Source organism: Rhinoraja longicauda, chromosome 10, assembly GCF_053455715.1.
Source record: "Rhinoraja longicauda isolate Sanriku21f chromosome 10, sRhiLon1.1, whole genome shotgun sequence".
Classification (NCBI taxonomy): Eukaryota; Metazoa; Chordata; class Chondrichthyes; order Rajiformes; family Arhynchobatidae; genus Rhinoraja; species Rhinoraja longicauda.
The window spans coordinates 15478918-15504226 of NC_135962.1; the positions used below are offsets into that span (position 1 = coordinate 15478918).

At 42.8% G+C, this 25309-nt stretch overlaps 1 protein-coding gene across 4 annotated transcripts in view; it reads right to left on the minus strand.

Moving 5' to 3' along the window:
• Positions 1-622: 622 nt before the first annotated feature.
• pcnx1 (pecanex 1) overlaps positions 623-25309 on the minus strand; it is a 224476-nt gene continuing 199789 nt past the window's right edge. For all 4 annotated transcript variants that reach the window (XM_078406252.1, XM_078406253.1, XM_078406250.1 and 1 more), the window contains 6 exons: positions 24720-24950; positions 20425-20699; positions 18654-18853; positions 17102-17538; positions 11352-11492; positions 623-1871 (listed from right to left, as the gene is read on the minus strand). In XM_078406252.1, coding sequence (XP_078262378.1) covers positions 1731-1871; positions 11352-11492; positions 17102-17538; positions 18654-18853; positions 20425-20699; positions 24720-24950 — 1425 coding nt within the window. In that variant the 3' untranslated portion in view covers positions 623-1730. The remainder of the gene's footprint in view (positions 1872-11351; positions 11493-17101; positions 17539-18653; positions 18854-20424; positions 20700-24719; positions 24951-25309) is intronic.

Below are 25309 nucleotides of genomic sequence, written 5' to 3' on the forward strand. Positions count from 1 at the left end.
TCTTGCTTTAAGAAATATTATGATTTTTCTCCAATGTAATTATGTTAAAATATAGTTTGCGCATAATACACAAGGCAGCTGCCACATCATTCATATGCTGACCCTTGCTGTGTGATTAGGATGTTTAAAGCTGGCACGAAAAGGGTGGCAACTGTCTATAGGACAGACTAAATCCATGATCCTGATCGCATGTTTAACCAGTAAACTATTCCACTGTAAGAATGTTGGTTCCCAAATCTCTTTTGATAAAGTATTTACTCGCCAGTAATTTGCTTAATTAAATTCAATCGGAGTTTCACCAAGATCGCACAGGCCTAAATCTCATTACAGCTTTATTTCAGTAGTGAGATGAAAAACTTGTCAATATTTAGCCCTTCAAGCAACAGGAGGATGGGGTGGAGAGGCGGAACAAAAAAATCAGCATGATTGATAGGGAAAGGGGACTCTGGGCTGAATGGCCTAATTCTGTTCCTATGGCTTAAGTGGAGGCAAACTTACCTTTAAGTAATATGGCCAATTTAATCTATTCTTGAAGTAATGATTAAGTAAATAATTGGATCAGATTTACCCAAGGTTGTGACTGGAGGAAAGTAAACCAATTTATATTACAAAGCAGCTTAAATTAGAGGCAGAAATCTTGCACCAATTAGGAATTGCTTTATTATAAAATTGTGTTCATTTATCATAATTTCAATACTGTTTTGTTTCAGATGCAGTACACTGTGGAGAAAAATCACTTAGGCTTCTGTCATCTTTATTTAAACATCAACTACATTATTTACAAGTTTTATGTATACACACACATAAGCACCCGTCCCCTTTGATATATGTTTTGTGATGGTTGTTCCTTTGATACAGAGGGGAGGGGGTTAAATTGCACAGCCTGTGAGGAAACAGTTAACTGTATCCAGTCATTTTGCAATTCAGTCCAGCAAAACTACTGCCGAACCCACTTAACTTTATCTTAAAATTTCTTTCCCTGAATACACAGAAATTAAAGATTATATAACAAAAGTTCACAGTAATAAATATCAAAAAATTATACAACTGTTTACATGTTCTATTGAAACAAAAAGGAAATTTCAAGTCAAAAGAAAAGGAGAAAAAGTGAGATTGTAGCATGACATGGGTTGATGATTAAAGTTCTCATCCTGAAAGGCATTTTAAAATATAATGGCATTTATATAAATAAAAAGCTCTGAGTAACCTCAGAATATTTAGTGCATTGTTGTTAATTAGTGCAGTTGTTTTTAACACAGTCATGACTCAGAAGGAATGAGACAGTAGTGAAATGATCAAACTAAACAGTTTTTTGTATGGTCAACAGAAGTATAATCTATCAGTAACTTCAAAAAAGTTTAAAGAGTTTAAACATGCACTGTATGAAACTATGGCATTCAGTATTGGCAAATAAATAAAAACAGACAAAATACTCAACAAAATCTACTTACAACTTAGAACGTGTTCCTTAAAGCATATGAGATGCATAGAATTTTTTTAATGTTTATTTAAAAAAAAGACAAATTATAATTTTAAATCAGTGTCCTGCATCCGTGCAGGACACATTTTCACCTCATTTGAGATCTGACAAAGCAAAATCCTTGAAAGCTTTTGACTGCAATGAATTAAATTCTGGATTATCTTTCCCACCTCCATCTGTTGCAGTAATGCAGTTGGACCACAGGAAGGCAGGGCAAGATTTACTCTGTTCTCCATCCAGCACAAGTATTTCAAACTTCAGCTCCGAGTTCTAGGACCCCGGTCTCAATGATAGGAACATACTTGTCTTCAATCTGAACCAGCAGGATAGTCTTGTCTATATGGGATCTGCTACTTGGCTCTCTGCTGCAAGGCACCCAACGGTGAATCACCTGATGAGTATAGAGAAAAGGAAGTATTCAATTTAAAAAAAAACATGAAATAGCAATTAACTTTTCATAAAAATACTCATTGTGCAATATTTAATAATGTATTTAAGGCTATTAATAGCATACAAATTAATACCTTGTTTAGTTTTTCCTACTTTATGATGCACTTTTATTAATAATTACAGAACTGAGCCCACTTTGAAGTCAATTATTAACTTACCAGAAAGCCAAAGCAACACTTTCCTCCTTGCAATGTTTCCCTACTGTAGCATTAAGACTGGAAATCTAGAATAAGGCAGCCTCTCTGACTTTTCAACATGATTGTCTAATCCATTGTGGAAAAAAAAGGAAGTGTTTTTTTTTGTCTGATACTAGTCCTCACTGGGTTATGGACATCCCCGTAAATATGAGCAAGTATTTGGTAGACCATAGGACGGAAGGGGGTGGATTTGGTGGGTGCTATCGGGCAGCAAGCATCTTCTGCCAGAGAGATTCCACACTCCTCTCCCACCGCAACAACTGGAGGTTGGGTTGTGCCGAGCAGACCTGGGAGACTGAGCAGACATGAGTCAATGAGGCCGGCGAGTGGCTGCTCTGTTTGCACCTCCTCGCTCTGATCCTCTCCCACACATTGTTTTAGTTCATTTCCAGCTTATAGTTCTCAGGAACAGAACCTTTTTGTAACTTGCATGATTCTATGAGCCAGCATAATATTCCCCTTTCAGTAAAGTATTGAATGTTTTCAAATACACAGGACGTTATGTTAAAATCCAAAGTGCCAACTCTCAACTTGCTCCTGGTGGTGATGGGAGGCTTAAGCACTCACCTACGCTCCTCCGATGTTAATAGACAATAGGTGCAGGAGTAGGCCATTGGCCCTTCGAGCCAGCATCGCCATTCAATGTGATCATGGCTGATCATTCTCAATCAGTACTCCGTTCCTGCCTTCTCCCCATACCCCCTGACTCCGCTATCCTTAAGAGCTCTATATTGCTCTCTCTTGAATGCATTCAGAGAATTGGCCTCCACTGCCTTTTGAGGTAGAGAATTCCACAGATTCACAACTCTGACTGAAAATGTTTTTCCTCATCTCCATTCTAAATGGCCTACCCCTTATTCTTAAACTGTGGCCCCTTGTTCTGGACTCCCCCAACATTGGGAACATGTTTGCTGCCTATAACGTGTCCAACCCCTTAATAATCTTATACGTTTCGATAAGATCCCCTCTCATCCTTCTAAATGCCAGTGTATACAAGCCTAGTTGCTCCAGTCTTTCAATATATGACAGTCCCGCCATTCCGGGAATTAATCTGAGAAAGGCTAGGCAGACACGTCATTGGGGTTATCAAGTGGGCTCCTACTTTCATCGACGTTTCGCTGACTGGGGCCACAACGTCTCCAGTAGGCTCAGCGGTGCGTTCTGGCGTCCCAGAACCACCCCCCTCTGCATCTGCCTAGCCGGCTTATTTGGGAGACCAGATGGGGTCTTTCCTCTTCAGCCAGAGCCACTGGATATCCAGAGCACTGGATACTCTGCCACCCCTGACGTTTCCTTGATGGCCTGGCATAGGGCTTGTCTGCTGATCCCCAGGTCCTTCATCAGTCTTACAGTTGATGTTGCCACGTAGCCCCGACATCCAACTTCTACCGGGCAGATATTTGTTCTCCAGCCCCGCTGTTCTGCCTCCACTGCAAGCTCTGTATATCGCAGTTTCTTTCTTTCGAAGGCTTCCTGCACAGCATCCTCCCAAGGAACTGTGAGCTCCACAAAATACACCATGTGCTGACAGTTGGACCAGAGGGCAAGATCAGGCCTCAAGTTGGTGACGGCTATCTGATGGAACCGTAAGCCGTTGGTCCACATCCACCAGCATCTGCCAGTCCTGGGCTGCCTCCAGCTGTCCAAACCTGGTCCTTGGTGGAATTTTCCGTTGCCTTTGTTCCCCCTCCCGAACAAAGGCAATTGGCATAACTGGGTTGGTTGTTCTGGGCGGTAGGGCATTGTTGGTTGTTCTCCTGCTTTCCAGAGTCGCTGCCAGGCATTTGAGCACTTGATTATGCCTCCAGGTGTACCGTCCTTGGGAGAGACTCACTTTACACCCAGTGAGGATGTGCTTAAGCGTGGCTGGTGTTGAACACAGGGGGCATGATGGATCTTCGCCCAGCCATTGGTTAAGATTTTTAGGGCTAGGAAGTACATCATAGGTTGAAACGACCTATTTTATTATGACATGAAATGACGCCTAATGAGTCTATCCTGGCTCTGAAAACAATCTTGTTCCCCCACTGATTTTATTGCAATCCATTCTCCAAATTCCACCTTCCTCCACGAATTAACCAAGCAGGTATAATTTACAGTTGTCAATTAAACAACCGACCAACCAACATGTCTTTAAGATGTGGAAGGAAATCAGTGGCATAGAGGTGCAACTGGTAGAGTTGCTGCCTCACAACGCCAGAAACCTGGCTTGGTCATGACCTCGGGAACTGTCTGTGTAGAATCTGCACGTTTACCCTGTGATCACATGGGCTTCATCCATGTGCTCTGGTTTCCTCCCACACCCCAAAGGCATGTAGGTTTGTAAGTTAATTGCTGTATAAAAGCGGGATAAAATAAAACCCGTGTGAACAGATGACCAATAGATATTGTGGACTTGGTAGGCCGAAGGACCCATTTCCATGTTGTATCTCTAAACTAAACTAAAACACCAAGGGGAAAATCTGTATCTCCAGGTGGTAGTTGCTATGATGTTATTTGAAGTTCTGAAAATCAACTCATAAACAACCTTGGTTCTCTCTCCTACTCTTGTATGAAAGGTTGCCCCAGCCAACAGATGTTGCCATCTGACAAACTTGGTTATTTCAAGATGATTCAGGAGAAGGGATTCAGGAAATAGCATCAACTCAGCATTCGCTTAAGGTTATGCAGGAACCTCAAAATGGGTGCAGTCCCAAAACAATGCTTTTGACAATGGCACAGATTTTGCACACACTTTGACTGTCTTATTCCTGGAAATTACAGTCTTCAGACTAATTTGACTTCTACTATGCATCAAAACACTGTGGATGGAGAGAAACCTTTTCAGTTTTGAATTGTCTCGTCATGCTCAATCATTGTATGTTTTTTTTGTACAGCTGAGCTGTAGTCTCATCTGTTTTACAGCATGATTGCACAATTGATATGTAAGTAACATGCACAAGTTCAGAGAGAAAAAACATGAACTGTTTTGCTCATCGTTGTGTCACAGCTAATTTGCACCATGCAATGTCTCCTGTGTACTTGTGTTATAGAGGTTAGCATGTGTTTGTCCAGTGATTTTTGAATTAATGCAGGATCAGCATGCGAGTTGAAGAGGGAGAAATTCTAACTTACAGCATCAATCTGAAAAATCCCTACAGTGCAAATTTTAACAAAAAAACTGCAGAGCGCTGTTTTTCAATAAAAAAGGATTAGGTCTCAGTGCTGTTAATGTTGATGAGGCATTTTTCTGTATTGCATAAACTGCAGGTTTCTCTTGTTTATCCTATTCCTTGCAACACCTGGGGGTAGAAACACACAATGCTACAGCTCAGTGGTAAAAAATATCATCTCGGAATCACAAGGTGGCTTTCAAACCCTGTTCTGGAGATTTTTCTATGATGACACTTAAATGCAATACTGAAGGAATAAGGGAGATTATTCCAGAAGTAGAAAAGAACTGGTCTGCCCACACTGTAGAAGAATAAAGGATTACTATTTTGAGAGGGCTTAACGGGATAGATTTCAGGTGGCTGTCTCTTCTAGCTGGAAAGCCATGGACTAATTGGCCTCACTTCAGAACAAAGGGTGGTCTATTCAGAACTAAAATGAGAAATTTCTTTACCATAAAGGGTGCATATTTTGGAATTCTCTAACATAACAAGTTGTCGATATTCAGCATTTTTGTATATTCAAGGATGAAATTGGTAGATTCATGGACACCAAGGGAATCAGATGGGAAAGTGGACTTGTGGCAGACATAACACCCTCTCCAGCACCTGACAGCAACACCTTCACTGTGCAGGAGTATGATGTTAAGCGCGTGCTCAGAGCAGTGAATCCCAGGAAAGCTGCAGGCCCCGATGGTGTGACGGGCAGAGTGCTGAGGGAATGTGCAGACCAATTATCTGAGGTCTTCACAAAAATCTTCAACCTGTCCCTTTTAAAATCCACCATCCCTCCCTGCCTGAAGTCCGCCACAATCATCCCACTGCCGAAAAAGTCTGTCATCAGCGGTCTTAACGACTACCGTCCGGTAGCACTCACACCGGTCATCACAAAGTGCTTCGAGAGACTGGTCCTGCAGCACATCAAAGCCAGCCTCCCACCCACCTTTGACCCACACCAGTTTGCCTACAGAGCAAATAGGTCTACAGGGGATGCCATCGACACTGCTCTTCACACTGCACTGACCCACCTTGAACACCAGGGGAGCTATGTGAGGATGCTCTTCCTCGACTTCAGCTCTGCCTTTAACACGGTCATCCCGAGCAGACTGGTCACCAAACTTTCCGACCTTGGATTTTCCCAAACCATCTGCCAATGGATCAAGGACTTCCTGACCAACCGCCCCCAGACCGTCAAAATAGGCCCTCACCTCTCCTCCACCATTACACTGAGCACCGGCTCACCACAGGGCTGTGTGTTGAGCCCCATCCTTTACTCCCTCTACACTCACGACTGCGCCCCCACCCATCCCACCAACACCATCATCAAGTTCGCGGATGACACGACTGTGGTTGGACTCATCTCAGAAGGAGATGAGACAGCCTATAGGGATGAAATCCAAAGGCTGGCAGCATGGTGTTCAGTGAACAATCTGGTCCTGAACTCCTCCAAAACAAAGGAACTTATAATTGACTTTAGAAAAACCAGTGTAGATTACGACCCACTCTACATCAATGGGGTCTGTGTGGAAAGGGTACCAGCTTTCAGGTTCCTGGGTACGCACATCGCAGAGGATCTTACCTGGTCTACCAACACCATCACCACAGTAAAGAAGGCACAGCAGAGACTCCACTTCCTGAGGATCCTCAGGAAAACCAACCTGCAGGAGAAGCTCATGTTGTCCTTCTATCGCTGCTCCATTGAGAGTGTGCTGGCATACTGTATAACCACATGGTATGCCAGCTGCTCAGAAAAGGACAGGAAGGCCCTTCAGAGGGTCATCACGACGGCCCAGAAGATCATCGGCTGCTCACTGCCCTCCCTGGAGCACCTGTTCAGCCTACGCTGCCTCAGTAGAGCAGGCAAAATAATAAAAGATCCATCCCACCCCGGCCACCGTCTGTTTGTTCATCTGCCCTCTGGTCGACGTTTCAGGTCGATCAAATCCCGAACAAACAGACTTAAGAACAGTTTTTACCCCAGGGCCATACGAGAACTGAACACTACCTTTGCACTAGGCAACACCGTTAAAAAATCTTGTACTTAATATAATTGTATTTAATTGTATTTATGTATTTATTTGTTTTTGCATTTATTGCATATATGTTTGTACGCACCGTCAGGATTGGCTATTTTTTAATTTCGTTGTACTCGTTGCAATGACAATAAATGAATATTATTATTATTATTATTATTATTATTATTATTATATTATTATTATTGAGAAAGTGGATCAGCCTTGATCTTACTGAAAGGTGCAGCAGCCTCCAGAATTAAGTAGCCTTTACCTGCTATTTCTGGTCTCTTAAATGTTTATAGTTTCTACATATTTCAACAATTTAAACCCACTGCAATCTCGTACCTCATGACATGCAGAATGCATTCCCAGGAACAAGGTGCCTCTGGAAACAGCACAAGGAGTTATTATAGTAGGTAGTTGAATATAGTGTGAACCCCCACCCTCAATTTGTGCTCCCACAATAATAAATCAGCTACAGTTTGATGTTGTGAGGCCGACTTACACTTGGACTATGTTCTGCCCGCCCCACAAATCTAATGTGCTTGATATGGTCTCTCTTGTCCATTGAGCTTGATACCATGGAGAAATTACAAGCTAGGGAGAGATGTGTGGCCATAGAAAGAGGTGAGACGGCAACTTCCATTGTTTCCAGTTGCAGGCAATGAGAGAGACTGGGAACTGGATGGTTCTGTCAACATATGGAGCAGTTGCTTCATCCCCAGCAATGGGCGACATTCACCCTGCATCTGAGTGGCCACACCATGCACGACAGCCTACCCCACCTAGCCCTTACAAGCAGTTTTTTCACACCGAGTTGTTCGGAGAGCTCCTTCAAAAGGCATAATTCATGCCAGGTTCCCAAAAATGCAGTACGCAACCTCCATGTCGTAAGGAGGCACGTACCTATGAACGCCCAGACACAATCAAAGAACTAGGACGAATCAACACTCAGTGGGGTAGCACTAGGAGGGAACCTGTGTACAATAAATAACGCTTGATAATTACTCAGCATTGAAAAACTTTGCTTTTTGTTTCATACAAAAGATAATTTCTTCATATCCACACATTAAATACCATCTGCATCTTCTTGGCTGTCCCCTCAGTTTGCAGATTTCATACATTTTTTTAAATTGTTTTTTTAAATAACATTTCTACATAAAACCAACCCCAAGAGCCATTGTTTTGTATTAAATGACTTTGAAAATCCTGATGCACGACATCCATTGTTCTTCCTGCTAATTATATCCTCAAAAACTATAAAATCTGTCAAACTCAATATTCTTTTTTTCAAAACCAGGCTGACAGCAACAATGATTTTCTGTGCCCTGAAACCACTTTAAGAAATGTTAGATTCCAGCAAATTTCTGACAACTGGTATCAAGATAATGGGAGGGAGACACAAAATGTTGGAGTAACTCAGTGGGTCAGGCAGCATCTCTGGAGGGAAGGAATGGGCGACGTTTCGGGTCGAGACCCTTCTTCAGACTGATGTCAGGCGAGGGGACGGGACAAAGATAGAATGTAGTCAGAGACAGTAAGACTAGTGGGAAAACTGGGAAGAGGGAGGGGATAGAGAGGGAAAGCAGGGACTATCTGAAGTTAGAGAAGTTAATGTTCATACCGCTGGGGTGCAAACTACCCAAGCGAAATATAAGGTGCTGCTCCTCCAATTTACGCTGGGCCTCACTCTGCCAATGGAGAAGGCCCAGGACAGAAAGGTCAGATTGGGAATGGGAGGGGGAGTTTAAGTGCTGAGTCACCGGGAGATCCGGTAGGTTAAAACGGACTGAGCGAAGGTGTTCAGCGAAATGATCACCGAGCCTGCACTTGGTCTCGCCGATGTAGGGAAGCTGACAGCTGGAACAGCGGATACAGTAGATGAGGTTGGAGGAGGTGCAAGTGAACCTCTGCCTCACCTGGAAAGACTGTTTGGGTCCTTAGATGGAGTCGAGGGGGGAGGTAAAGGAACAGGTGTTGCATCTCCTGCGATTGCAGAGGAAAGTACCTGGGGACGGGGGGATGGGTGGGAAGCGACGCGTTGACCAGGGAGTTTCGGAGGGAACGGTTTCTGCGGAAAGCAGAAAGGGGTGGAGATTGGAAGATGTGGCCAGTAGTGGGATCCCATTGCAGGTGGCGAAAATGTTGGAGGATTATATGCTGTACGCGACGGCTGATGGGGTGGAAGGTGGGGACAAGGGGGACTCTGTCCTTGTTACGAATGGGGGACCATGGACATCGGTGAGACCAAGTGCAGGCTCGGCGATCGTTTCGATGAACACCTCCGCTAAGTCTGTCTTAACCTACCTGATCTCCCATGGTTCAGCACTACAACTCCCCCTCCCATTCCGACCTGGGCCTCCTCCATTGGCAGAGTGAGGCCCAACGCAAATTGGACGAACAGCACCTCACATTTTGCTTGGGTAGTTTACACTCCAGCAGTATGAACATTGACTTCTCTAACTTCAGATAGCCCTTGCTTTCCCTCTTGATCCTCTCCACCTTCCCAGTTCGCCCACTAGTCTTACTGTCTCTGACTACATTCTATCTTTGCCCACCCCATTCCTTCGCACCAGAGATGCTGTCTGACCCGCTGAGTTACTCCAACATTTTGTGTCTCCCTTCACTTTAAACCAGCATCTGCAGTTCTTTCCTGTACATCAAGATAATGGGTCCATCGTTTCCAGTTGCTCTATATCATCCTTTCTTGAATAGCATTGTTACATTTACCCAGTGCATTTTTTTTGTAGACAAAATAGTGCTGGTATCGACCATTGGTCTTGGTGTCTTTAGTAATTTTTTTGTAATATTAAAAATTCAAATATCTAGTTTTTAACTTTTTACAAGTGCTAAAATGTTGTACCAGCACGTACTATCACAAAATTAAAAAAAAATGTTTTCCAAACCTCTGGAAAGTCACAGCTAATGTGTTCAATACTGTTAGCTACTCACTTTTATAGATCCTCGTAGCCACTTACAACTTTTTTACATTCCTTACTATGTTCTCATGTTTCAATTATTTCCTCAAAATGCTTTGTTTATTCTTTGCTAGATTCAAAAATTCTCAATATTACTATTACCCGTAATACTATTATTTTCATCTAATAATATTCTAAGTTATCTCGGTCAGTTTTGTATTAATCACTTTGCCAGAACAATTTTAATTTTTCGATACAATGTAACTGAAAATACAAATACTTCTTTGAATATTTGCTATTATCTGCTTAAATTGTCTCATTCAAATTCCAAATCAATATCAATAAACTCACCTAGATATTAATGAAATTGACATTAAATTCAAGATGCCGTAGAAAACAGAATAAATCACAGGAACAGGCCCTTCAGCTCATGATGTGCGTGCTGAGTGTGATGCCAATTAAACTAATCCCCAAACATGATCAACATCTCTCCACACTCATGTGCTTGTCTAAAAGCCTCCTAAATGCCACTGTTGTATCTGCCTCCACTACCACCGCTGGCCCCCATTCCAGGCATTGAACCACAAAACTCCTGAACCTCCTTTAAATGTTCTACCTTTCACCTTAAAGCTACACCCTGGGAATAAGGTTTTGACTGTCTACCCTATCTATGTCTTTCATCATTTTATCTACTTTGATTAGTTCTCTCCTCAACCTCCAACGCTCCAGAGAAAACAATTCAAGTTTGGCCAACCTCTCCTTGCAGCTGAGTACACCATTCTCAGGCTTAATGTAAAATGCTATCATATTATTCAATTTTCCTGGAGAATTTGTCACTGTGATGCTAATTACTTCAATCTCATTACCCAATACAAGATCTAAAATAGCTGCTCTTCAACTTGTTCTATAGTGAATTATTATAAGAAAGTCTCAAATATTTTTATTATCAATTGTCATATTCTCATTTGGATATACTAGTATCGCAGCCTCCCTGCAAAGATGCACACTTTAACAACCTCACTGTCCTGTTCTCCACCAAATCTCTCACTAACATTCACTCTAGCCTTTGGGTGCCCTACAATGTGCCATACTGAACAGCTGAACTTGTACTTTTGATAATATTGATGGACATGGCAACTTACATAGCCTTCCATGCCCTCCCGAGGACTCCAGTCTTTCCAACTGATTCGACCAGCTCGCACTCTGATTGCTTCATCTGGCCAGTACAGTTCTCTCCTCTTGGACATATTGATGGCTTCCATGATTTGGCCAGTATCAATGATCTGCAAATAGCCATGACAAAAAAAGCACTAACATCAACCGGCAAATTATTTTACACAATGCTCTACCATTTGAATAGAAAATGTATTTGCGGAATCCATTTCCAAAATTTCTATACCATATTCAGCATTTCCAAATTGCAAACTTATTAGGATCTACCATTGTAAGGAGCCTCATAAATAGCATCCAGGATAAATTAAATACCTTTGCATGAGTATTTATTTCTATGTTGATTCTATGGGAGGGAACGTTTGTGTTCTTGCTCTGGTTTCTACCCGTCACCACGGATGTGATGGATGAAGCACCACCTGGGCTCTTCATTAGTGTTTACTTTGATCACTGAAACTCCCACAGCATACTGTGCTCTAGATCATTAAGAGAATGCCCAACAACTGCAGCACAGGATGCAGCTCAGCATCTCTGAGCTACTCAATTATGATTTGTCACGTTAGAAATTCAAATCAATTTCTTTTAAATTGAAACAATCAGTAGTGCCAATCAGATTTAAACTTCACAAAATCTACAATTCACAAGTTGTTTTCATTAAATTCAACAATATTAAAAAATTTCATGGAGGCAACGGTTACCTTGAACTAAATACTGCATACGTGATATATTTTATCTTAAAATGGACTAATTCACTGAAAAATCTGAGAGGAAGGCAGGACAAATCATGGCAAGTAATAGGTGGCTACAGGTGAGGAAAGGAGGGGAAGTTTGATCAGCAGGTGGTTAGACAAAGGGCGGGGGTGAAAAGGCAAGGTGTGAGATGTGGAAAAGAGAGTAGTGGATGGTAAGGGTAGAGGGAGGCATGTAGGTAGAAAGAGGAGAGGGGAGACATAGATGCGAGTCCAGGTGGGGCACAGGGGAGGGGTGGGGGAGGTTACGTGTTTGCAGTTACCTAAAATTGGAGAATTCCCCTCTATCTACCCTATCCATGCCTTTCATAATTTTATACACTTCCAAGAGGTTTTCCTGCAACCATCAGTGTTCCAGGGAAATCAACTTTGCCCTGTAACTAATACTCTCAATCCAGATATCATTCTAAGCGTAATATGAGATGCTGTGATAGAATATGCCCGGGACAGAAAGGTCACTATGGGAATCGGAAGAGGAATTAAAATGGTTAGCAAACAGGAGATACAGTAGGCTTTGGTGGACTAAGTGTAAGTGTTGTGTGAAACGGTCGCCGAATCTATCCTTGGTCTCGCCGGTGTGCAAAGGGCCACATGGGGAAATCTGGATGCAGCAACCAAGGTCAGGATTAAACCTCTGTCTTTGCCACTGAGACAGCTGCCCTGCAAGCTGTACCACTGAGCCACCTTTGACTGGGCTGCAATTTGGGATCAGTGTCTAAATCCAGTGTGGAACATGGTATAGCGGGTCACTGGCAGCCAGATTCCAATTTTACTACAATATTCAGATTGCAAAAAATGAAGTGTTTCTGTTGTCCCGTGGGATTTTCAGACCTGTCTAAAACACAGATTTTGCCCCTCTGTTGAATCCAGTGGCCTTATTATTCCTCCTGCAGCCTTTATTAAAAAAAGAATGCCACTTCCACCATCAAAGGACATAATTCCTGTGGGGAAATGGCTGAAGGTGTACCACGTAGAACACAGACCTAAATCACTTAACAGCTCTGAGAATATTACAGAACTACTATTTTGAGAGGCTCTCTTATGCTTCATTCTGCTGTTATTTAATGCAAGTTTAACAAACTAATCAATAATACTGTTGGGAATTAAAGCCCTGGACAACGAGTGAGAGATGATTGCTTTTTAAGCAAATTGAGTGGAAGTACTGCACTCAGATTCAAATTCCATGGAATAAATATCACCAGCAATTTGTCCTAGACTAGCTACATTGAAGCAATGGCCAAGAAAGCACACCAACGCCTCTACTTCCTTTGAAAAAAGTTTGGCATGTCCCCAACAATCCTCACCAACAGATGTGCCATTGAAAGCATTTGATCAGGTTGCATCACAGCAAGGTTTGGGAACCGCTTCAACCAAGACCGCAAGAAATTGCAGAGAATCGTGGACGCTGCCCAGATCATCACGCAAACCAACGTCCCGTCCATGGACGCAATCCGCAAGACGCTGCCTTGGCAGGACCACCAGCATAATCACTCCCACTTCTCTCCTCACCCATCAGGCAAGAAGTATAGAAGTCAGAAAACACAAACCTCCAGATTCAGAGACAGTTTCTTCCCAGCTATTATCAAACATTGAACTGTCCTCTCACCAGCTGGAACAGTGGATACAGTAGATGAGGTTGGAGGAGGTGCAAGTGAACCTCTGCCTCACCTGAAAAGACTGTCGGGGTCCTTGGACGGACTCGAGGGGGGAGGTACAGGGACAGGTGTTGCATCTCCTGCAATTGTAAGGGAAAGTACCTGGGGAGATGGTGGTTTGGATGAGAAGGGACAAGTTGACCAGTGAGTTGTGGAGAGAACAGTCTCTGCGGAAAGCAGAAAGGGTGGAGATGGGAAGATGTGGGTATTAGTGGGATCCCATTGGAGGTGGCGAAAATGTCGGAGGATTATATGCTGTATGCGACGGCTGATGGGGTGAAAGGTGAGGACAAGGGGGATTCCTTGTTACGAATGGGGGGGGGGGGGGAAGCAAGAGCAGAGCTGCGGGATATCTAGTGAGAGCATCATCTATAATGGAAGAGGGGAACACCCGTTCTCTAAAGAATGAGGACATCTTCGATGATCTGGTATGGAACATCTCATCCTGGGCGCAGATGCGGTGTAGACGGAAGAATTGGGAGTAGGGGATAGTCTTTACAGGAAGCAGGGTGGGAAGAAGTGTAGTCTAGATAGCTATGGGAGTCAGTGGGTGTGTAATAGATGTTTGTCAATAGTCTGTCTCCTGTGATGGAGACGGTGAGATCAAGAAACGGGAGGGAATTGTCGGAGATGGCCCAAGTGAATTTGAGTGCAGGTTGGAAATTAGTTGTGAAATTGAAGAAATCAGTGAGTTCTGCATGGGTGCAGGAGGTAGCACCAATGCAGTCGTCAATGTAGTGGAGGGAGAGTTCGGGGATAGGGCCAGTGTATGCCTGGAACAGTGATTGCTCGACGTACCCTACAAAGAGGCAGGCATAGCTGGGGCCCATGCAAGTGCCCATAGCTATGCCTTGGATTTGGAGGAAGTGGGAGGAGTCGAAGGAGAAGTTGTCATGGATAAGGACCAGCTATGCTGGGCGGAGGGGAGTGTTAGTAGACGGAAATTGGCCGGTTCTGCGGTTGAGGAATCTACCTCTTTGGAGACCCTTGAACCATCTTTAATTGGACTTTATCTTGCACTAAATGATGTACCCTTTATCCTGTATCTGTACACTGTGGACGGCTTAATTGTAATCATGTATAGTCTTTTTGTGGACTAGATAGCATGCAACTAAAAACGTTTTTCACTGTACCTCAGTACACGTGACAATAATAATAATCTAAACTAAAACTAAACCCTCTCTATGAATTTACTTGGAGCAACTAAATACAACTCTTTCACAAAAGATTAAGATTAACAGATTTCCCTGATATCTTACAATGTTTCTATAAAAATGAATGGACACTTATACCATACAAATTATGACTACTCCAAGAAATTATTAATGTTCCAACATCAGTCTATATTGTAAAATTTATCACAATTTTCTCAATTTCACAAACACAACTTGAAGGGATTGTCCCAGGATAATACATCCAAAAACAATGTGATAGCACACAAATATTAACAAATGAAGAACAGAAATAAAACATTTTCTTCGTACTGCATTCATGCAAAGTAAACTACTGTTTAATTAACTGAACGTTCTTACTCTGAAAACCTGCCCTGGGGCATTCCCCAATTAGATCTGCTATATCGCTGACCTACTTTGAATCAATTCCTGTCAAACGAATTCCTGTCAATTGACTCTAGGATGGTGTGCTGCCTCCCTGGTGCCAGGGTCCAGGACATCTTGGAGCGCTGCACGACTCCTCAAATGGGAGGGGGAGCAGCTGAAAGTTGTTATGCATGTTGGCACAAAAGATGTAGGTAAGAAAAGGAGGTTTGAAGTTGGTTTGGAAGGTGATGAGGGAAAATATGGAGGACAGAATAGGCAGGATAAAGGCAGAAAGGAATGTTGGTTTGAATTGCACATATTTTAATACAAGGGACCTGAGGGGTAAGGCAGATGACCTTAGGGCACAGATAAGTATGTGTGACTTGGACGTTGTATCCATTACAGAAACCTGGTTAAGAGAAGGGCAGGACTGGCTGCTCAATGTTCCAGGCTATAGAAGCTTCTGGAGAGAAAGAGGCGAGTGTAAAAGGGGAGAGAGTTGCTTTATTGGTTTAGGAGGAAGTCACTGCGGTGATCAGAGGTGACATTATGGACGGTTGGCCAAGTGAGGCTATATGGCCAGAGGACTATTGAGGCAGGGACTATTGCAAAGTTTGCAAGAAATAATTGGGCAGGTACATGGATAGGTCAGGTTTGGAGGGATATGGGCCAAATGCAGGAAGGTTGGACTAGTATAGATGGGACATGTTGGTCGGTGTGGGCAAGTTGGGCCAAAGGGTCTGTTTCCACGCTGCATGACTATGACTGTCAAATGTAATATATACTGATAATATCAAAATAAAAATCAGCTTATTCACATACAGATTTTGGGAAGCCTGAGCTACATGTAAAAGGCAGATATCATTAATGAATATGCCCTTCAGCCCAGCGAGCCCACACTGACCATTGATCACTCATGAGTTCCATATTATCTCACTTTTTCACTTTTGCATCCAACACACCAGGGGCAACCAGGTCAGGATTGAACCCGGGTATCTAGTGCTGCGAGCCAGTAACTACCGCTGTGCCACCGTGCCGTACTTATTCTTTAGTTGGACATAAATGAATGGTACGTCAATCAATACTGCAAATATTTACCAGGGAACAACTCCTTTCAACTGCACATCTTTAATAAATCTTTTCAGTGCTTTTGCTTTACTGCTGAGAAAAAAGTTCCCTCCACAACATTGTGAACTAATCAGGCAGAAACTTCTGCATAAATATGTAGTTATATTAAAACAAAAGGGAGGAAGAGATACTGATTCAATGACAAATGGCCCAGTCATGACTGGCAAATTTGTCCAAATTAGGAGACAGAGACAGAGAGAACAACATTGAGATAGAACTTAGTGCACAGTCCTGGACCCTACACTAGGTATGGCTTAGATCTTTGCCCTGAGCTCTTCTTGAGAATATTCTGTGGAACTTTGTAGCCATGCTGACAGTTGAACATATGTTCTCATTAATTTAAAATTGCAGTGAGTAACATATGTTCTAATTTAAGATTTGTCAAAGAGGCAATAATGTTAAAGATAGCCCTTTCCAGCCTCTAGATTCACAACAAACCAATAAGCGAGGGGAATAAACTCAAAGCAACAGCTGCTTAGGTTTTGTCAGCTGGGTCCCAAGTGTCATTGTTCACATTGAGCCTGTACAGTTCTACGGGGATGTTTATGAGTGGCTCTAAGATTTGAATGGAAGAACAAAACAGTAAACATACAATGCTATGACATGTTGTTTCCAACTTGTGCAAATACATTTTTTCTTCGTTTGTACACACCTGGACTTTGTAGTTCGGTCCATCTCTTTTGGCAGGTGTGTTAAATGCTGTGCTTGAGTTGCTGCCGGATTGAACATCTACGCTGGTGACACCTTCTGATCCCAGTAGTCCTGCTAGTGTGTTGCGTTTGTATATGGGAATACTCTGGCTGGAACTGCTGGAAGAAGGCTGGCCACACTGTATGCTCAGAGTGCCCATCTGACTCGATGGTTCTATCTGGTTCACCATGGACAGTCGAGACTGGATTGAGTTGGGAAGGTTTCGCAATGATAATTGGCTGGTGGAGGAACGGCGGCATGGTACCAGGCCAGTGGCAGACGTTCGTAAGGAAGAATGGCGACTGTTATACCGATACGAAGACTGGCTGGCAACTGAGGCACGTGCGGGGGAATGTCTAACAAGGCTGGATTGTACTGAGTGGCTACTGTGGCTGGTCCCTATGAAACCAAGGATAAACAGAATCTTGTAAAACACAGACAAACCGAGATCATAGTCCAAATTTGATAACTCAATGAATAAATTTACAATGGTGGTGTTTAAAAACGTTAGACACAAATAATTTCAAAGAAATGCTCTCACCGGAATAGTATTTGAATTCGCACTCTTGTATGTTCAGGACTAAACTGAAACGTGACTACAGTAACAGGGCTGCTAAGTAGCTGATTCAGCAGCTGACATAGAGGCCTTGTTTGCTTTCTAAATCAAACAGATTTGCTGTTTCCCTCCAAAATATTAAGATGAAGAAATCCACAGGATTTCTGTTCCTTTTCCAATCTTATGGAAAATCTTTAATAGAAGTTCCATCTAAAACTATGAAAGATAAATAACTGGGAAAAAAAAAGTAATTATTTTCTCTCTACTTCCATACAAAAGGTATCCTCTATTTAAAAAGGGCATGCATTATAAATGTTAACAATATTTCACAATTTGTTCTGAAGTGTTCCTTCAAATAATTTAAAAATAACTAAATGGACTTTGTAAGAAAGAAAATTGTGAATACTGCAGATGCACCCTAGGATTAATCCATACTGCAGCTGTTGCAACTCCAGAGTTAGCTTCTATCTTAGTCTTGACAATGGGTATAAATTTGATTTGAGAGAATCTAGCGAGTTCAACCAAACTATAAAAAAAGGTTTGGCTCAGAAAAGACCGAGCTAACACCCAAGATATAGAAGTTATACTTGGGCCATGTGCAGTATCCTGGTGCATTAAAAGTCGTCTCTGTTAAAGATCATGTCTGATGTAATGCCTTGCAGCTCCAAGGACCCAGGTTCGATTCAGACCTGAGCTGCTGTATGTGCAGTTTGCATGTACTCTCCAGGACTGGATGGGTTGCAAAGATGTGTGGGTAGGTTAATTGCCAATGTAAGTCACCCCTTAATATAAAATGATGATAAAAATAAATGGGAGTTTGATGGGTATGTTTGACAGAGAATACGTTGCAGTTCTACAAAGGAAAAAGGAGAGGGAGAACAGAACCTATCGGATTGCTCTTCTGATTGCCCGCATGGATGTGGTGGATGCAATGTATTATAGACTTCTGCAGCCTTACCCAATATGGGTGGGTTGGTTGTAACAGGTGGCTGGAGTCCTGCTCCAGGCCCATGTCCAGCTGGTCCAGAACCTCCATGGGAAGAAGTACTTTGGGACTCATTTGCAGTCACATTATTACTGGCAGTGGAGACTCCTCCCACATCAGAATCCTCAATATTTCCACCGCTGTTACAACCAGCACCACACCCTTTCCGTAACCTGAAGGGAACAGTTATAAACCAGTTAGAATTTGTGGATTACTTGTAATTTTTGTTAAACAAGAAATAAAATGGTGAGGAGCACCATACAATTAGGTAAGTTCAGAGCAGAGCTACACATTGGTGTCTTCCTCATTACTCGTAAGCAGTGGATAAGCCAACATAATATCACCACCCCATCCTCACATTGGAGCTATAAAGTTATATAGCCTTCTTCCACCTCAAAAACATTGCCCGTCTCCGTCCATCCCTCTCCTCCACAGCTGCAGAAACCCTCATCCACGCCTTCATCACCTCCCGTCTGGACTACTGCAACAGCCCCCTCTATGGCGCACCCTCAAAAATCATCAGTAAACTTCAATACATTCAAAACTCCGCTGCCCGTCTACTCACCCACACCCCGATCCGTGACCATATCACCCCCGTCCTTTACAAACTCCACTGGCTCCCCATCCCCCAGAGAATCCAGTACAAAATCCTCCTCATGACCTACAAAGCCCTCCATAACCTGGCCCCATCCTACCTGACCGACCTCCTCCACAGGCACACTCCCACCTGCACCCTCCGCTCTGCTGCTGCCAATCTCCTATCCCCCCACATCCGGACCAAACTCAGATCCTGGGCGGACAGGGCTTTCTCCATCGCTGCTCCCACCCTATGGAACTCACTACCCCAAACCGTCAGAGACTCCTCCACACTCACCACATTCAAAACATCACTGAAGTCTCACCTGTTCAGTACTGCCTTCAACCACTGAAGGTCACCTCACCTTCTGTCTCCTTTCTCTGTTCGTTTACTTATTTACTTATTTATCTATTTATTCACTTCCCTATGTTCTCTAAATCCCTGTAAAGCGTCTTTGAGTATATGAAAAGCGCTATATAAATGTAATGCATTATTATTATTATTATTATATTGCCAGCTTTGCATTGAAATGTGCAAACATTATAACATTATGTATTTCTTCACTATATACATTATGGATTCAGATCACCCTTTTCATAGTTAGCAGAGACAGAACCAGAGAAAGAGAAAGAGAAATGGCATCCTGTCAGTCTATATTGCATTTTTAGACATACATCAGAAGTGAAAGTATTCTAAACCATTGACCTAAAATATACCCTTTAAAAATAAACCACGCAGCATAATTAAAAGTAACCATCATTGCTGCAAGAAAAGTATTCCCTATTGCTTATAGGCTCAGAGTTCATAGAGTAAGGGCACCACATCGGCATCAATTTCAAGCATAAAACAATTTAATGCCAGGGTCAATATAATTGATGAGAAGCAAAACCTCAGAATGCATTTAGAAATGGCAAGTAACAGAAAGTTATGTGTAGGAAGGAACTGCAGATGCTGGTTATACACTAAAGATGGACACAAAATGCTGGAGTAACTCAGCAGGGCAGGCAGCATCTCTGGAGAGAAGGAATGGGTGACATTTCGGTTGTGGTCAGTTCCAACAAGATTTCAGTTTTGCATCCATTCATAAAAACTTACCTAGTTATGCCACAGCATTGAATGACATTTTCCTTTCCTGAACAAAAGTATGCTAACAAGTTAAGGAGTTACCTGTGCCATGTAGACACTATGAAATTCCTTATGTTTGTGATGCTTATGGGCCCTCCCAGGATAGTTTTCAGCTGCTCGTGTGTATCCGAGTAGGATGTTGTGAGTGGAGAAACATAAATCGGGTAACCAATTGGTTGGTCACATGAAGAGTTGATCATGTTCCTTAAGGCTTGCTTTGCATTTTGGATGCTTCCTCGTTCTGGGTTGCGGTTTCGCAGGAATACCAGCTCCTGCTGCTGGCCAGCCCACAATCCCCGGACACATTCTTTGTTCACCTGCACACAAACACCACAGCGTGAAAAAATATTACAGAGACCACTCGTTACATACCATTGCTTTTTATTTAATTCCGCCATCTTTCGGGTCTGACAAATGCACAATTTTTGTCTTCATAAAAGAACAAAGTGCAGACCTATTTTCCCTCAACAGGAAGTTCTCAACAGACCTACAATTTCTAAAATGCCAGCCCCAAAAGAATAGCTGGAAGTAAAATGATATACAAAATTATTTCCCACACGACTATGACAAATGCAATCTCTCTGACCTGAACACATCTGATCACACTATTTCTTTGAATGTCTCTCTAGAATTGTCCAACTGGGTAGGAGCACAATTCCAGTCTGATGAAGTGTTCCGACCCGAAGCGTCACCCATCCTTTTTCTCCAGAGATGCTGCCTGACCCGCTGAGTTACTCCAGCACTTTGTGTCTATCTTTGGTATAAACCAGCATCTGTAGTTCCTTCTTACACGTAGGAGCACCGTTGCCTGTTTCCACACTTTACCTGCCCAGTTGGAACATGGAATCAACCTCAGCAGCTTCTTTCTTTTGCATCACTATTTCTGGTTTCCACCAAGATCCATCCTTAGCTTTCCCCTCCTCTACATGCATCAGCAACATAATAATAAAAATGTTGTTATCCTTGGTGGGGTGTTTTGTTTTGGTTGTGTATGTTGGGGGTGGGTGGGAGTGGGGGGGGTGGTGAGGGTGGGTGGGTATGTGGGGGGGGGGGGGGGGTGTGGGTGGGGGAAATCTTTCTTTTTTTTTTAGGTCTCTTCCGCGGGGCCTTCCATCGCCCGGCGCGGCTCGGCCGCGGGACTGAACAGCGCCCGGTGCGGATCGGCCGCGGGGCCTTCCATCTCCCGGTGCGGCGCGGCCGCGGGACACCATTCTGCTTTAGTTAAACATTTTGTTCAAGATGGCCGTGCCGTTGTGTTTGGCTGCCTGCCACTGTATGTTTCTTTTTTTTTTCCTAATCAGATGTGCAGCACTTTGGTCAACGTGGGTTGTTTTTAAATGTGCTATACAAATAAAATTGACTTGACTTGACTTATGTTTTCTGACAACTGTCACCTCATCACAATTCCACATTCCACTCCAAAGTTTTACTTGCTAGTCTGATAGCACATAATGAAATAAATTTTCTGCAATTAATTATTGGAAAGATTATCGGAAAGATAATTAACCATTGGAAAGATCTTTCGTTCCTATCCATGGGTTCAATCCATCTGGTGGCAGACCAATTTCCCTCTGTGAAAATAAAGAGGTATCGTATCGCATCTACCTGGCCAGTGCAGGAGTGAACTGCATTGTTCTAACACCGATGTCAAATTAGATCTTACTATGACTTTTGGATCATACTAGCAATCACAGTAATGATACGGTTAATTCCATCTCCCTTATATTGTCTGATTCTGGCTCTGCCTTCCATCATGCATTGCTTAAATCCTTCTTCACAGTTTTGTTTGTTCTGGGCTAGGTTATTTATTGCATTGCTCTTTAGCCCACGGTCCCTTTTTTCATTTTTCTATGAAATGTATGGAAACAACCTTGCTCCAGTATCAGAATTTGAACTCGGTCTTGCTCTCCCATCAGCCCTCTCTCTGTTCGCCAATCCATATTTAATCCCAGATAAGCAAAACATTGATTCTAGAATTCTCGCCCATGGTTTTCAATCTCTTCGGACGCTCATCTCCTTCAATCTTCCTTAGCCATGTAAACCCCTTCAGATCTGGCTTCCCTGATTTTAATCACTCCACCATCGCTAATTATATCTTCAGATCTTAATCTACCTCTGGTATTCCCTCCCTAAATATCTCTCTATTTCTCCTCCTTTAATTTCATCAAAATCTCTGAACAATTTTATGGACAACTTCTGCCCATTTTATCCATCCATTTATCCATCCATTTTATCCATCTATCCATTTTCCACAGTATAAATTCTTTTGAGAAAAGGCTCCTGTTACATCTTGAAGTACCCCATTAAAGGAGCCATACAAATCCAAGAAGCTGTTTTTCCATTCTATCACTTTTAAATGGACATTGGATTTGTTGGATGATGCCTGCAATTTACATATCCTGTCATACAAAACACACTCATTTGTTCATTTTTACTTAGGCTGCTGTTTCTAATACAGTCAAAGAACAAAACAATGGCCAGGGGATGCTGAAACAATGAAGAGCGTGGGCATTAAAAAAAAAATACTGCATGGTTTTTAACAATTTTTGTGGTTTTTGCACATTGGGCAGTTAACCTTGAAGCACAGCACACAATGCCCCTTTTAGCAAAAGGAACAATAGACAATAGGTGCAGGAGTAGGCCATTTGGCCCTTTGAACCAGCACCACCATTCAATGTGATCATGGCTGATCATTCTCAATCAGTACCCCCTCCCCATACCCCCTGACTCCGCTATCCTTTAAGAGCTCTATCTAGCTCTCTCTTGAAAGCATTCAGAGAACTGGCCTCCACTGCCTTCTGAGGCAGAGAATTCCACAGATTTACAACTCTCTGACTGAAAAAGTTTTTCCTCATCTCCGTTCTAAATGGCCGACCCCTTATTCTTAAACCGTGGCCCCTGGTTCTGGACTCCCCCAACATTGGGAACATGTTTCCTGCCTCTAACATGTCCAACCCCTTAATAATCTTATATGTTTCAATAAGATCCCCTCTCATCCTTCTAAATTCCAGTGTATGCAAGCCTAGTCGCTCCAGTCTTTCAACATACGACAGACCCGCCATTCCGGGAATTAACCTAGTAAACCTACGCTGCACGCCCTCAATAGCAAGAATCCTCAAATTTGGAGACCAAAACTGCACTCCAGGTGCGGTCTCACTAGGGCCCTGTGCAACGACAGTAGGACCTCTTTGCTCCTATACTCAACTCCTCTTATTATCAAGGCCAACATTCCATTGGCTTTCTTTACTGCCTGCTGTACCTGCATGCTTCCTTTCAGTGACTGATGCACTAGGACACCCAGATCTCGTTGTACGTCCCCTTTTCCTAACTTGGCACCATTCAGATAATAATCTGCCTTCCTATTCTTACCACCAAAGTGGATAACCTCACACATCCGCATTAAACTGCATCTGCCATGCATCCGCTCACTCACACAACCTGTCCAAGTCACCCTGCAACCTCATAGCATCTTCCTCACAGTTCACACTGCCACCCAGCTTTGTATCATCTGCAAATTTGCTAATGGCACTTTTAATCCCTTCATCCAAGTCATTGATGTATATTGTAAATAGCTGTGGTCCCAGCACCGAGCCTTGCAGTACCCCACTAGTCACTGCCTACCATTCTGAAAGGGACCCATTTATCCCCACTCTGCTTTCTGTCTGCCAACCAATTTTCTATCGATGTCAGTACTCTGTAGCATGCGCTCTAATTTTGCCCACTAATCTCCATTGCACTCATTCAGGGCATTGGGTGGAAGAAGAATTGTCGGGAACAAGACTCCTCTGGAATCACTTCTGGAAACATGATGATGCCAGGCCAATCCTGAATTCTAAGTTTGCACTCACTTCATTTTTTAGTTCATGAAAACATTGAGAAACATTTATTAGTTAAAGGTTTCTCAGCAGATTTCAGCACAGCAGATGCAGGGCAACACTAACAATAACACTCGCAAATAGCACCAGGTGATATTTTCTGAAAATGGAAACTCTTGGCTTAAGATCAAATTTTAAAAGTATTTCATGTCTGCTGCAAACAAACTATTTTCAACTGCATGGATCACCAACGCGCGCAAATGTTACATGCGTGAGGCACCAAACTGAATAGGAAGATGAGGTCATAAGGAATAGGAGTAAATTGCCGTTCAATCATGGCTGATCTAACTCTCCCGTTTAACCCCATTCTCCTGCCTTCTCCCCATAACCTCTGACACCTGTACTAATCAAGAGCCTGTTATGGATGAGCCTCTGGTCATACATACACCACATGGGTGTGGGCTGCATAATGCCTACAATTCTAGACATCTGATAGAATAACATAACCTCAAAACAACGCACCTTAATGACTCGAAAGCTGAGATATCGCTTGTTCAACATGATGATTTTATACTCATTGGTCCCGTCATCCATAACATGCCGCAGTGCCAACAGGGAGGGAGAGTTTGACAGCACCGCATTTCTCCAGGCTGGGTCTCCTTCATGAGCTATGACCAAGTTCTGCTCATGGGATGTTATGGCATCGAACAACACCGCTGGATCATCATATTCATCAGGCGAGGTGAAGTGATCCTAAAGGGACAAACAGGTTAAACTCATTAATTTTACAGTCAATGCGATAACAGAAGTACAAGTTAGCATTGGGACTGGGACTAATAAAAAATGTATTGTGTATTTCAAAGGATGTTTTCTCTTTTGTCATCGAAGGCCCACTATCCCACTAATAGTGTGATGATTTATAATAATTCATGATGGTTCTGCTGACTGCAATTCACTATGTGACCTCAGGGCAGCCTTGAAGCCAGTTTGGTTACACCTGCTCTTATATGAGCACAGTAAACATCGATAAGCAAATAAATGTAGTCATTCAGAGATGCAATGAATTACCCCCGTTGAAATTAGGCATTGTTTTTAAGCAAAAAACATTGTTA